The sequence below is a fragment of the Grus americana genome, chromosome 1, assembly GCF_028858705.1.
Source record: "Grus americana isolate bGruAme1 chromosome 1, bGruAme1.mat, whole genome shotgun sequence".
Taxonomy (NCBI): Eukaryota; Metazoa; Chordata; class Aves; order Gruiformes; family Gruidae; genus Grus; species Grus americana.
Genome location: NC_072852.1, coordinates 211,025,382 through 211,039,061, shown reverse-complemented (window position 1 = coordinate 211,039,061; position 13,680 = coordinate 211,025,382). Strand labels below are relative to the sequence as shown.

Below are 13,680 nucleotides of genomic sequence, written 5' to 3'. Positions count from 1 at the left end.
TGAGTTTGGGAGGTAAGTGAAAAGTATTATTTCTCTCTTAGTGGACGAATTGCCGTGGTAGTACCATCAGGAGTAGATTTTTAGGACCTCTTGATTTCCCACCCTTGTGAAAGGCGACCACAGTGTGCTTATTTACAGAAAAATCCTCTGTATTTCAGTTGTCTTGTTCGATATTGGATAAGAATGAAAGCTAGAATCTAGTGTCACCTTTACTTGTTTTACCAATAATCTCGTTGTGATTATTCCTGCTTTGCTTGTGATTTGCCTTCTGAATTTTAGAGAAAGTGAAGCAGGGGTTTTACAGACCTGGCATCGATCACCACATACCTTTATTTCCTCCTTTTACCATTGTCTGTAGCAACCATCCAAATTTGGATGAAAGGCTAATATCCTGTGAGACCCCTGATATACAATAGTAGAGATCGTCTCATATTTTTTTGTGGTAGAGTGGGCTAAACTCTTTTCCCTGTATAAAACCACTCCCGATTATCGTTAAGGTTACAGAGCTAGTTGGCAATAATTACTGGGTCATTACACATCAGGCAAGGATTTTTCATAGTGTTGAAGTCAATTCACAACAGTAATTTTGGCAATTGCAATATTGTCGAGCAGACCTGACTGAAAGGCTCTTTGGATCTAGTGTGTTTCAGGGCATGGAGGTGGTAGCCAACTTCATCCTCAGGGAGTTTGAGTCCGAGTCTGGCTCATGCCTTGATTTTTAAGGGCATTTTACTAATTTAGCTTGCTGGGAGGTACTTTCTTCTGCTTTGACATTTGGTATTTGTCCTCCAGTTGTGCTGCTGGGCTGGCTGCAGTAGTTCATCAGTCGGGAGGGTCGGTCCAGTTAGCTTTCCTGTGTGGAAAACGTTCAAGAGCAGGAAGGAGGAGTATCCAACTCCTGTTTTAAACTTCGTTACTATCCATGGGTAAATTCTGCACATTCAGAAATTCAGAGATCTTTAGCCACAAAATGAGAGGTGGTGAGTTCTCATAATTTTTGTTTGAGCAGATTTGACAGACTTTATTACTTTTTGCTGTTGTATGTTGCATGCATAACATTTTCATGATTGTGGGTAGGTGTTAGGTCAAAACCTTGATTATTAAAAAGCAGGACTTCTCGAGTACAATTGCACTGTGGCTTCTGTCAACAGGCTTAGTGTTCAGAGTAGAGGTGGCCCTCCTGATAGTGTACGTAAAGGAGAAGCATGGCTTCCTCTTGAGATCGTTCTTACGATAAAAGCTTCCTGCCTTTCTTGAAAAGAGAAAACAGAATGCAAGTGTGCTGTGCTACGGGCCCTGCACTGTGTGGCAGAGAAGGCAGTTCTCAGACCTGGAGGTACCGTTGTGCCAATTTTGAAGAAAGATGCTTGGGAAGAAGAAATCTTGCTCGTTTGGTTGGTCGTTTTGAAATGTCTTCACTTGCAAACTCTGAGCATTACGCAGCCTGCAAGTGAAGATTTCTATTATTTACTCTTGAGCAAAATAAGAACAGCTTTCTCAAGAACAGGAAGAGGTTGACCAGCGCTTCTGCCAGCTCTCAAAATATTCTTCTAAGCCTTGAAGTGTTTAGCTCTCCTTAAAAGAAAAAAAAAAAGTTATTTCTTCAAAAAATAAGTCAGAATACTACGCTATGTTAATTACCATTCCCCATATAATACGTGACTTTCTGAAATTTCTTGATGATTACTTTGTATTAAGTGGTTTTAATCACTTAAAATCAGCATTTGGTTTATTTATTATTTTACAGACAACAGCATGTGATTAGTAAAATCACACCAAATCTTTTTTCGTTAGGTTATCTCCAGAATATACATATCGTGCATTGAAAACAATTCAGCTGTTGTCCAACATCAGTGAAACTTTTCTAGACAGAGGAGGGAGGCATTTTTATAAGCTGCACCAAAAATGAAATAGCATTAACCTGTGTGTTCTGTTTCTAATTAGTTCAGAAAGGTTGTGTGACATATACATGTTTAAACAATAAGGTTGGTGAGTTGAGGGTCTCATCCAAAGTAGATGCAGTCTATAATACTTACTGTTTACAGCACCGTGATGATAAATCACTAGTTTGAAAATGTTTTTTAGATCAGATTTGTATTAGTTTAACTCATAACTATGTGGGTAAATTACAATACATGGAGGCAAACCAATTGAGACAAAGAAATTTTTGTTCCATTTGCAAATGCTGAGAGCTACTACTTAAAATTGCTACCAGTGGGAAATGTAAAAGATGAGGTAATCCCCTAAAGAAAAAGGGCCATGCTTGTGAAGTGCATTAAACATAAATCTTGTAAAGCTTGTAGGGAATGCACTGAATTGAACCTGCTCAGAGTTCATGCTAACAAGAAAGTCTGGTCAATGAAGGCAGATAAAGGAATTGTAAATGACTGTATTTAAATTAGTCTGGAATTCCAGAACAGATGCTTGGATAATATGAAATAAAGCTGTCTAAATATGCAGATCTCATTAATGTAGTGGTCGTAGTGAAACTTAAAAATGTCTGTGTTACAAGACCCAAGGCTGCTGGAATAGCTTGCGGGTGTCATTGAGTGTTCACATCACTGCCATTTTCCAGGGGTTAGAGTGGAGAACAGGGATTAGGGGTCTTTGGATTTTGCTCTCAATTGTCCCAATAACTCACTGAGGAAGTGTGGGTGGACTGTGAAAGCTCACCTCAGTTGCTTTTACTTGTATGACAGAAGAGTTTGACTTCACTTATTTATGATAGCTTGGGAATGAATTCTCTGGGAACATCCTGGTGCTCGCTGCCACATCCCACACTCTTCCTTCTCATCCATTGGCTTGCTTTCATGGTGATCTTCACCAGTACTCTTCAGACCAGCAGTGCCAAGCGCTGGAAAATCACAGCAAGGAGCTGGAGTACAGGGCAAGAGGTAATGGGTTTAAGCTAAAGGAGGGGAGATTTAGATTAGATGTTAGAAAGAAATTCTTTACTGTGAGGGTGGTGAGGGACTGGAACAGGTTGCCCAGAGAAGCTGTGGATGTCCCATCCCTGGAAGTGTTCAAGGCCAGGTTGGATGGGGCTTTGGGCAACCTGGTCTAGTGGAGGGTGTCCCTGCCCACAGCAGGGGGGTTGGAACTAGATGATCTTTGAGGTCCCTTCCAACCCAAACCACTCCATGATTCTATGGAGTGGACGGGCAGGGAGAGATGTAGTTAAGTAGTCCAACAAGGCCAAATGCAAGGTCCTGCACCTGGGTCGGTGCAACCTCTGGTATCAATACAGGCTGAGGGACGAAGGGATTGAGAGCAGGCCTGTGGAGAAGGACTTGGGATTGTTGGTGGATGGAACATTGGACATGAGCCAGCAATGTGTGTTTGCAGCTCAGAAAGCCCCAATTATCTTGGGCTGCATCAAACCCAGCTCTGATTTAACTCTCACTAAAACACTTTGGCCGTTACCATCTTGAAATAGATAGAAAATGTTCATATATGTGAAAAAGTCTATTTAATTCATTTAAAAAAATAATTACTATGAAATTACATTTAGCATAAGAAACCACGGCTTACTGCATCTCTTAGTACTGCTTCCATGTGAATAGAAATGAGGGTAGAAGGAAGAAATGTTTTTTAGACCTTTGTGTACAGTGCAATATGGAGGGGAGTTGGAAGGAGGAGATCACCACTCAAATAAAATGCAAACACTCTTGAAATAATACATTAAAAAAAAAAAAAACAAAACAGATAAAAAAGTAATGCATCAAAAGCAGCGTGACCAGCAGGTCGAGGGAGGTGATTCAACCCCTCTACTCCACTCTCGTGAGACCCCACCTGGAGTACTGCATCCAGCTCTGGGGGCCCCAGGACAAGAAAGGCATGGAGCTGTCTGAGCGAGTCCAGAGGAGGCCAGGAAGATGATCCGAGGGCTGGAGCACCTCTGCTGTGAAGACAGGCTGAGAGAGTTGGGGTTGTTCAGCCTGGAGAAGAGAAGGCTCCGGGGAGACCTGATAGCAGCCTTCTAGTGCCTGAAGGGGCCTACAAGAAATCTGGAGAGGGACTGTTTACAAGGGCATGGAGTGACAGGACAAGGGGTAATGGGTTTAAGCTGAAGGAGGGTCGATTTATATTAGATATTAGGAAGAAATTCTTCCCTGTGAGGGTGGTGAGGCACTGGCACAGGTTGCCCAGAGAAGCTGTGGCTGCCCCTGGATCCCTGGAAGTGTTGAAGGCCAGGTTGGATGGGGCTTTGGGCAACCTGGTCTAATGGAGGGTGTCCCTGTCCATGGCAGGGGGGTTGGAACTAGATGGTCTTTAGAGGTCCCTTCCAACCCAAACCATCCTATGATTCTATATGGTGTTGGGGTTCAGTATAGCTGTGGGCTCAGGACAGTGTCACCCTGTTACCCTGACACTTGGTGGCTGCATCAAGCCTGGGCAGACCTCTTGTTCCTGCACATTGTTCCAGTGGCCCCTGGACAGGCAGCAGAAATGTTCCCCATGGATCAGTTCCAAATGGGATGGAGGGAGGTGGGAAGCCTTCCTGCTGCAGGGATGGAGAGGGATGGAGGGGTGCATGTGCTCCTTCTCACCGTTTTGGAGCTGGAAATTTGTAGAGTTCACTGCCCTCGACTCCCAGGGGAGCACTAACTACGTGCAAGTATGCTCATATATTCCTGGGCTGGCCAGAGCGGTCTTTCAGCCCTTATCTTTTATTCTATCTGGCAGCATTACTAATCAAAACCATTTTTGACAGTTGTCATGTGCTTTCTGCAGGCTGGGTTGCAGCTGTTTTCTGTCCTTCTGCTGTGCAATTGGAAAGAAGGAAGGTTTTAGCTGGTGGTTCGTTTCTCAGATGCAGAAACCTCTGCTTGGTGCCGGTGGCAAGGCAGCCTCGCTTGGACCTCCTTTCTCTGGCATTTCTGTCAAGGCAGAGGAGATTAAATGGCCTATTTCTCCAGTTTCCCATGCTGGCTGCTGGCCTGGTTTGTGGGTAGTTCAGTTCATGAGCATTATACAGCCGGATTTTTTTTTTTTCCCCCTGGCTTCCTGATATTTAGTTAATTGCAGCGTTGAGCTGTTCAATCCTTTCTGCAGAGAAACCTAGAAAAAGGTGGAAGTCAGTTACAGGCTGGGACCAGGAATCCCAATTAAATACCAAGGATGTTTAGGGAGGGGGTGGGAGGAAGGAGAGGGAGAACAACAGGTAGACAAGAAATCAGGAGAAGAAAAAAAATTATCATCATCTTAGAAAAAGTTACAAATACCACAACTGCAGACTACTGGGTTCAGATTATGATAAATAAATACTAATACTTTTATTTCATCCTCTTGGCACTGCACAATGTGTGATTATTTTTGTGCTTGGTTCATTTGTTGAGTGTGTGTTCTGCAGCTGTAAAGCTCTTTAAAGGGGAGGCTGCAGCAAGGGGTTGTTCTTGCAGCAGAGACATAAGGAAAGGTAAATGCAAAGGCCATCGCCACGATGTATATTATCTTTTCAAGTGTTAGGAGGATCAGGATAGTTTAGTTAGGTAGTAGGGTAGAGGTAAATTAATTCATAAGAGAGTTCATTAACCCTGAAAGTGCAGATTTAGTTCAATGAGCTAATGGGATTTGTTGGTGCAATAGAAATTGCACTGAACTGATCAAATATTTGTATGTAAATTTGAACCTATGTTGACGTGACAAATCTGCAAATATTCTAAAGACGGAGCAGGACATAACTCAAAAAGAGCTACCTGTGCTATTAATGTTGTTATTTTTAATACTGGTTTATTTATGCCATATTATTGATGAGTTTTGCAAAGCCCCAAACATCTAGTTAGGGAATCAACATAAATTTATTATTTGAGAAAGGAGAAGTGTTTTCAGTTATACTTTTGCTGTATAAGCTCCGTGGCCAGATGTGTGCTTTATTTGCTTTCTACCCTCTAATCTTCAAGCTGGTCTTTCCTCCTCCCCCATAAATTAGAGCAGATTTACCCCTTCTCTTCTGCATCCAGAGCTCCCACGAGATAATCCTGCAAGCTGATAATTGCTGGGGCTTGTGAATATTGCAGATATATGTCCTTCCATTCCTCATGTTTATCTTTATTTTCATTTGGGGCGGGCAATAAGATGTGATTTATATAATAGAATTGTATTGTCCTTCTAATAAAGGTGCACAAATGTTGTATAAGTAACCAGAGGAAAGGCAGATCACATATTAAGGAATGTAAAGGTGGGTCTTTGGTGCAGTATTTTCTCTGGATGTTCACATTTTTTCAGCTGAAAATGGAAAAAAGTTAGAGACGTTTCAGAAAACGGGTGCAAGGTTATCATGAGCTCTGTAAAATATGCTTTATGGTGGGATTGAAATTGTTTAGTCTTTATAGACTTTGTAGTTAAGTTCTTTTTATAGAAGGGAAAGGTAAGAAGGGATTTGATCTGCTAATGACTGAATGGAAAGAGCTTGTGTCTCACAGACGTCAAGTATATACTGATCTACTCATTGTACAGGTAAGGTTCGGTAATGAAAGCAGAGACATTCAGACTCCTTTAAAAATATGAAAGACAGAGGTACATGGAATTCACACCTATAAAATGAAACAAATGAAATTTTTTATGGTTTTCCAGAAAATAAGAATTTAAGAATTTAATATGTCTCTTTAAAAGCGTCAGTTTAGCTTCAGTGTTGTATTTTAACATATTTTAAATATATTTTAAATTCAGAAAATACATAAAATGACAGTAAATTCTGTATTGATATTGTAGTAACTTAATTGAAAGCTGTAACAATAAATAAGCTCATTAGTTAAGTTAAATCAGTCACCTGGACTAAGGTTTAGATGGAGAAGGTTACCTTACACTTGAAATTTTGTGGACAGAAATTAGGAAAAACTTCATTTCAGAAACCTCTCGTACAATATTCATTATTGCTTCTGAATCTCACAAAATATCTCTTTTTTTTTATATTTTTTTATAACACTCATGCTTGTTTTCAAGACCTGGATGATAGTTAGCTCATAAGGGCTGTAACAATATACAGATAGTTCATTTGCAATATGTAATCAAGTTGAAAAATGTTATTGATGATTTCTGATAGACTGGCAAGAACCTTTTTTTTTAATGTAATTTGTTTTTCGTGAAGAAACACAAATTTTACAGGCCATAGCTGTCAGCTGGTTATTGTAGCCAAGATCAGCAAACTTAATAGGAATGAAATGAAGTTTTTTGTGGTATTCCATCTATTTTTATTCATGTAACAAATTGCAGCATTTTAATTTTAATTAAATCTGTAACTTGCTGTGAATGACTTCCAAAGATCTGTGCCTTTCAGGACATATCTTTAAATAGTTTTTTTTGTTTGGTTTTTTTTTTTTTTTTTAAATGCACATTTAGAAGTAGATGCCAAAATTTGTCAGGTCATTAAAAAGCATGCATTTCTAAACCAATTAATTTGCATTCACAATCCCCTCCACTGCTTGCGTTTGCAGTTTTAACATTAGTAAAACAGTAACTATTTTGATGAAGTATTTATAAGACCATTTTATTTTTGTGAATACCTAGAAAATTCAAAACATCTGGAATCTAAAGTACTGCTTTTCTTTCTGTTTTTCCTGCGATTTCCATCAATAATGCACAATTATTTTCCACTTTAGTTCTGGTTCATACAAGTGGTTTCTTTTTTTTTTTTTTTAATCCACTTGCAAGGAATTTGACCAGAAGCAACTGATTTCTTGGAGGGGGAACAGTTGGTCATCTTTGTCGGGAGATGACATTAGAGCTTGCACGGCGTTAGAGTGGTAAGATACACGAGGCTGCCGTTTCACCTCACATATAACGTAACACAGTATACAGTCCTTACAATGAAGAGTGATTTTAAGATTCAGTAACTATCAGCTTGGCAACACATATATTTCACACTGAGATCAGTAAAACCATCTGTTGATAATTTGCTTTCTTCTGGACCTCTGACTCACATCTCTGAATAGAAGTGTCTAAAGTTGTTGCTTGAGCCTGTAATGATTCTTATTTAAGGCTTATTCACAGTGAATTGAATGCAAATAAATTTTTACAGCTTCATAAAAGTCTGATTATAATCAAAAATTGAATGCTAACAGAGGCAGAAACAGTTAAAAATTATCTAAATTCCTAGCCGGCAGTTTCTTTGGGAATGCTATTACTAGTTCTTAAATGGACAATTTTGCCTATTTAATTTAATTTTATTCACACAATGATAAATATTTGTAATCACTTATATCTCATAGTCACAGTTACACATCCTAACATAAAATACATGATCATTTTAATATTTTCAGCATTTAAAAATTGATGTAATTTACACTATATTTTTAAATCAAAAAAAGCAGTAAATGTAATTGTATGTAAAAGCTTGGCATTTTGTGGACAAATGTCTAATAAATATATGCAAGAATTTTAGAAGATATTTTAAGGATTGAGAAGGGCTGACATTACAACCAGGTAATTAAACTTATTCAAAATGACATGTATCTGTGGGTGTCTTTGCTCAAGAATACTGTGAACCAAAAGAGCTGTGAAACCTCTTCTGAGGAGCAGAAGGGCAGTTTTGACCTGATGCCTAAAAGTTTGCTAAGCTTTTCCAATAGAAATCTATTGCTGAAGAAGTCAAAGAAATTATTTTATTAGGTAACCTATGTTGAAAGATAGATTAATTTGTGAGTAGACCAGTACTCTACATGTTTTTATCGGATTTAATGCAATTTAATAAACAAATTTCCCATTTTAATATACTTAATACTTTAAAAAATATTTGAAGATTTGACGTTTGTGTTCAGTGGATTTAAACTTAATCAATATTGAAACAAGTTGTATGAGAGTATTATGCAGCATGAATATTGGCTATTATTGTACTAATAACTTTGGTAGATTTGAAATTAAAACTCAAGAATATACCAGGCAAGATGTGTTCAATAAAGTGAATTTTTAGTGAAAGTAGACTTGTTGTCTTGTAGGGATTCTTTTACTATCAGCAAGATATTATCACATACAGAATTTCAGAAAGTATACAAGGTGTGTGAGCATTCTTTTGGCATTACTGTTGTAGGATTCTTCATTCAGGGAGCTTTTTTTCCCCTCCTATTCTTTATGGAGCATTAAGTATAATGGAGTTTGTCTTTAACATTTAAAAAAAAAAAAAAGAGTTTTTTGATAAATTTATATTTTAAATTTCTCCACCCCCATGCTTTTTCCTCCATATTCAACCTGTAGAGCTGGAATGCCAGCAGGACGCTCTGTGTTTCAGGATTTCAGTGTGGCTTGGCTTGCCACAGCTAGAAACCACAGACGGAAGGCTGGCCTTCCACCTGGCTGGCACGGAGCGTTTCCACCACTTCGGGGGAATTTGGGCAACTGGGCTGTGCTTCTTTGGGAAACACAGGGATTTTACTGGTCATCTGTAAATTGCATTTTTTCATGGACTTGTCACTGAAAATGCTGTGAAATACTGGAGCAGGTTGATCAGAGAGGTTGTGGGACCTCCATCCTTAGAGATGCTGAGAACGTGCCTGACCGAGCCCTGAGCAACCTGCTCCAAGGGGCCCTGGGTAGGACCAGATGGCCCTGGTGGTCTCTGCTGAATGATTCTGTCTGTGCCTGCATTTGTGGGGCAGAATGGAAAAACCTAGAAATTTAAGACAATGCGGGAGTTTGTCCAAAACAGAAGCGTTACAAGATAAATTCTGCTTTTGAGACTGCCTAACTTTTCCTAGCCTACAGTTTTATCATTAGTCTGTGTGATGTGATAGTTTTGTGAAAGTATTACAGAAATTTCTGAATGGTTTAATCTTGTTCTTCCGTGTAAGTCACTGCCTTACTAGAATCTCAACACGTTCTTCACACTTAGTTTCCTTTGTAGAAAGGATACAAACGTGAAATGTTCTCTGCTAATGCCAATGCCCACCTCCTTCACCTTTCACATTACACCAACAGTAAGCTTGGGTCTGATTACTCTTTTGAAAGTTGAACTTCTTTAAGCTTCCTCTTGGATTTTTGCAGACCTAAAAACCCAAGAGCTCTTTCTCCAGCCTCGTCATTGTCCATCCGTGAATGGCTATAGGTGGCCTCATCCCCCCCACGCTGTTTGGGTAGGAAGCTGTAATTGTAGGGCTAATCTTCTTAGTGATACATGAAGAGTGGCGTCCCTTGGAGGATATCTATGGTGCTAGATTTGCTGTTGCTGTGATTTTTTTTCCTTGTTTCTGAATGACATCTGGCATTAACAACGTGAGTACGAGTGTATTAAGAGATCTTTTACTAGTAGGTGTGAAAAGAAAGTCACACACGCCAGTGGTTTTCAAAAGAAACAAAAGCAGCTTAGCTGTATTGATGGAATACTCAATTCGGTTGAAACATCCTTAAAAATGTTGGTGAAAGAAACCAATTTTGGGAAATACAAAAGGTTGTATGAGATTCACTTCATCTCTCAAAGAAGAAAGATTTGAGAAGAAGAATTGCACTTGGGCATTGCCGTGCATCATCGTGGGTGTAAATGAATTAGTACGTTTTGCAGTCCGGTGTTCTGGAGCTTGCACATTCATTTACAGATGGGAGGGAACAACATAAGATAATTAAAAGCTCTTTTACAAAATTCTTTTCTGCAAGCAATTGTTTAGAAAAGGGTAAACCCCACTTAATCTGTGTCTAACGTGACTGAGGAATTAATCTCAAGAGATGTCTTTGATATTGCATCTGTTGAGATGCAGGTATCTAAAGGTAGTGTAGCATGAACCCAGCAAGTCTTGCAGTCATGTAAGCGTTGAGCTGCTTGTTTTAAAAATCACTGTTTAGAAAGACAATCAGCTACTGCAAACTTCTATTTATAAACTTTCCAACTGTTTTTTCAAACAGCCTGCTAATTACTTTTTAACGTAGATCCTTAAATGTTAGAATGTTTTTTTTTATTAGAACCAGATATTAAAAACATGTTTCATTGCAGTTGAAATTGAAACCGCCTTCGCTACTTGCTATGGAAACAAGTCTTTAAAACAAATCTGTTCTTGTGTACACTGATGTGCCAATCCATGTTTTTATGTAAACAGTGATTTTTTTTTCATGCTTTTTTGCAACCAGCTTGTAGAAAGAAATGTGATACAGAACCCATGGGGTTTTTTTCATTCTATAGCCTGAAGTAGGAGTCAGTAGTCTATGTTTATGTCAGAAGTATGTGCTAATTGTCCCTCTGGATTAAAGAAAGGATGGGACGACTAACACAGAAAGGTATGTGACCTAACTAAAGACTAACCTAATTAAAGATTTCCCCAAAGTTGTGTTCCTTCTCATTTGCACAGGAGCGTTGTGTTTTGTAAAGCCACCATTTTTAAAATGAGTTAAGAGCAGCTTTTAGGAAAAGAGTTGCATTATACTCTTGTTTTTTGATACTTGTTTGTTAATTTAAGTGTATAATATTAAACAGCAACTTTAAAATTAATTAGTTTAATGAGTTGTAAAATACCATAGACCTGTTTTTTCCCTTAGCATCCCTCTTTTACCTGAAAACCCGTGGAAGACCATTATATGGGGCTGAGCATCTCTGACCTGGATGGAGAGTCTTGTGTATCTGCTGTAGTGTCGTGGGAGACACAGAATCTTATGCTGAGAGTGAAATCTTCCATAGAGCTCTCAACTGGCAATAAACCTCTGCCTAACCACTGCAGACTGTTCTAAATAACTTACTGAACTGATTCAGTTGTAAGATGGGTGCTAAAGGTAGCTGACACTTTAAAAAATGTTCTAAAAGCTGAAACAAATCTTCATGAGCTGGGTTGTCCATTTTTTAAATAATTACGTGTGTGTGTTTCTTGATGCAGGCCACAGAAACGTTGTTCCGAATGGCGGTAGCAAGAGGAGCTATTACACCTTTAAGACATGGAGAAGTAAGACTCAATACAGCTTTTTTTATTTTTTTTTCTTGTTTTTTTTTTTTGCACATATGGTATAATGTTTTATTAATGTAATGCTTTATAAATTCCTGGGAGACATATTGTCTTCAGGTAAGTGAAGAGGGCTGGACTATATATAACTCACATACCTACATTATAGGATTTTTTTAAAGGAGAACTAGAATTTAAATCCTGCCCAGTGGGAGCTTAAGTATTCTTCAAAAAACACTCTATTTTTCGCTTTGCCTGAATGATAATTTAGCCTTATAATAGAAGTGAGTCACAAGAATGTCCTTTTAGCCAGGCAGTTTTTCACTGGATTTTCTCTATGAAAGATTGCGGAATCTAGAGAAATTCATACGAGATTGATCTTTGTTAGGAGGTGACTGCAGAGAGGTTACTTCATCCTTTGTCTGTTCCTTTCAAGAAATCAGTAACTTCAGGTAGCATATGAAATATTAATACATTATAATTATCCTTAAGAGAATAAATGTATTTGAATATTATGTTGCTCATACACACTGCTGTTGATGGTGAATATTTGTTTCCTTCTTTGTGTGGTTTTATATCAGGTGAATATTGTTCTGAATATCACTGATTAAATGTCTCCGATATTAGGTGGTGGAATTTATGCTTAGGTTGAATTTCATTAAAAACCTCCCACTATAGTCAGTCATGACACTGGAAATGAGAACTGATCTGGGCATTGCCACAGCTGGATGCTACAGTATATAACGTTTTAAATGTAGAAACCTCGGGGGTTTTTCCATGGCAATCTGATTTTGATCAAATTTGTAGGTAACTTTGTGAAAAGTTCAAATAGCAGACGCAGCATTCAATCTGAAATCTAGACCTAGACTTACCCTGGAATCCCAGCTGTGTTGTAAAATGTTCCTTATGCCGATGAAGTTGCCTTAATTTCTCGTACGAAATAAAGTAATGTATCTTTGCATCAGTGTCTGAAGATGTACCTGAGACTTCCTCTCCTGCCATTGTCCATGGTTTTAGCTTTTCTGAATATGAATCCTTTATACTTTTTATGTACTGCTCTTCATTCTTTTCTACAGAAGAGTGTAATGCAGTTTCCAGAAGCGTTAGTTATGGAATATGTGCGACCCTTCCAAATTCTGTTTCGTTTTTTTCAGTGAAGGGCTCTTAATTTTCTGTGTTTTCATAATCGGGGTGCCCAGAGAGTTTGTGGAATCTCCATCCTTGTAGTTATCCAGTGAATGGTGTGAATTATGGAAAAATCAAATGATACTTTTTTTTTTAAAGTGTAACTAATTGTATCATACAATGCAAACTACTGGGATGATTACAGGCATAATGATCGCTGTTGTGAATGACAGTAGTAATTTCTGTGTCTGATACATCTTACTTTGAACCAGTTCAGCTCACTGATGTGGTAGAAAAAGTTCTGATTTTTCTTCAGATATTCCCTCTGATCTCGTATCAATTAAACCGCCTCAAGGGCTAGAAAGAACCAGAGGAGAGGCAGCAAGATAAGTGGTGAGAGGATGTAGCTATGATTAGCCAGAAAGGAACTGGGTGAAAGTGCATCTATGTGATGATGGTGCACTTCACGTTGGCTTACTGTCCTGTGACACTATTTCCGATATTCCTTGGGCTTCAGTGGAAATGCTGCTAGTGCTAGGCTAGATAATACGTGTAAGAATTGTCCAGAGTTGGCTTTTTGTGTAAGGAGGCAGTGAGAGAAATAAAAAGACATTTTTCTTTCATATATTTTTATCAGGCTATATGCAAGGGGGAAAAATATTTTGACTCAAGGAAGATCTTTTCATTAAATTCCATTGTGGGA

General features: G+C 38.5%; 1 protein-coding gene across 2 annotated transcripts in view; it reads left to right on the top strand.

Moving 5' to 3' along the window:
* Nucleotides 1-13,680, top strand: part of TMEM135 (transmembrane protein 135) — a 187,208-nt gene that overhangs the window by 66,511 nt on the left and 107,017 nt on the right. For both annotated transcript variants that reach the window (XM_054813467.1, XM_054813476.1), the window contains one exon: nt 11,790-11,855. In XM_054813467.1, the coding sequence (XP_054669442.1) occupies nt 11,790-11,855 (66 nt within the window). The remainder of the gene's footprint in view (nt 1-11,789; nt 11,856-13,680) is intronic.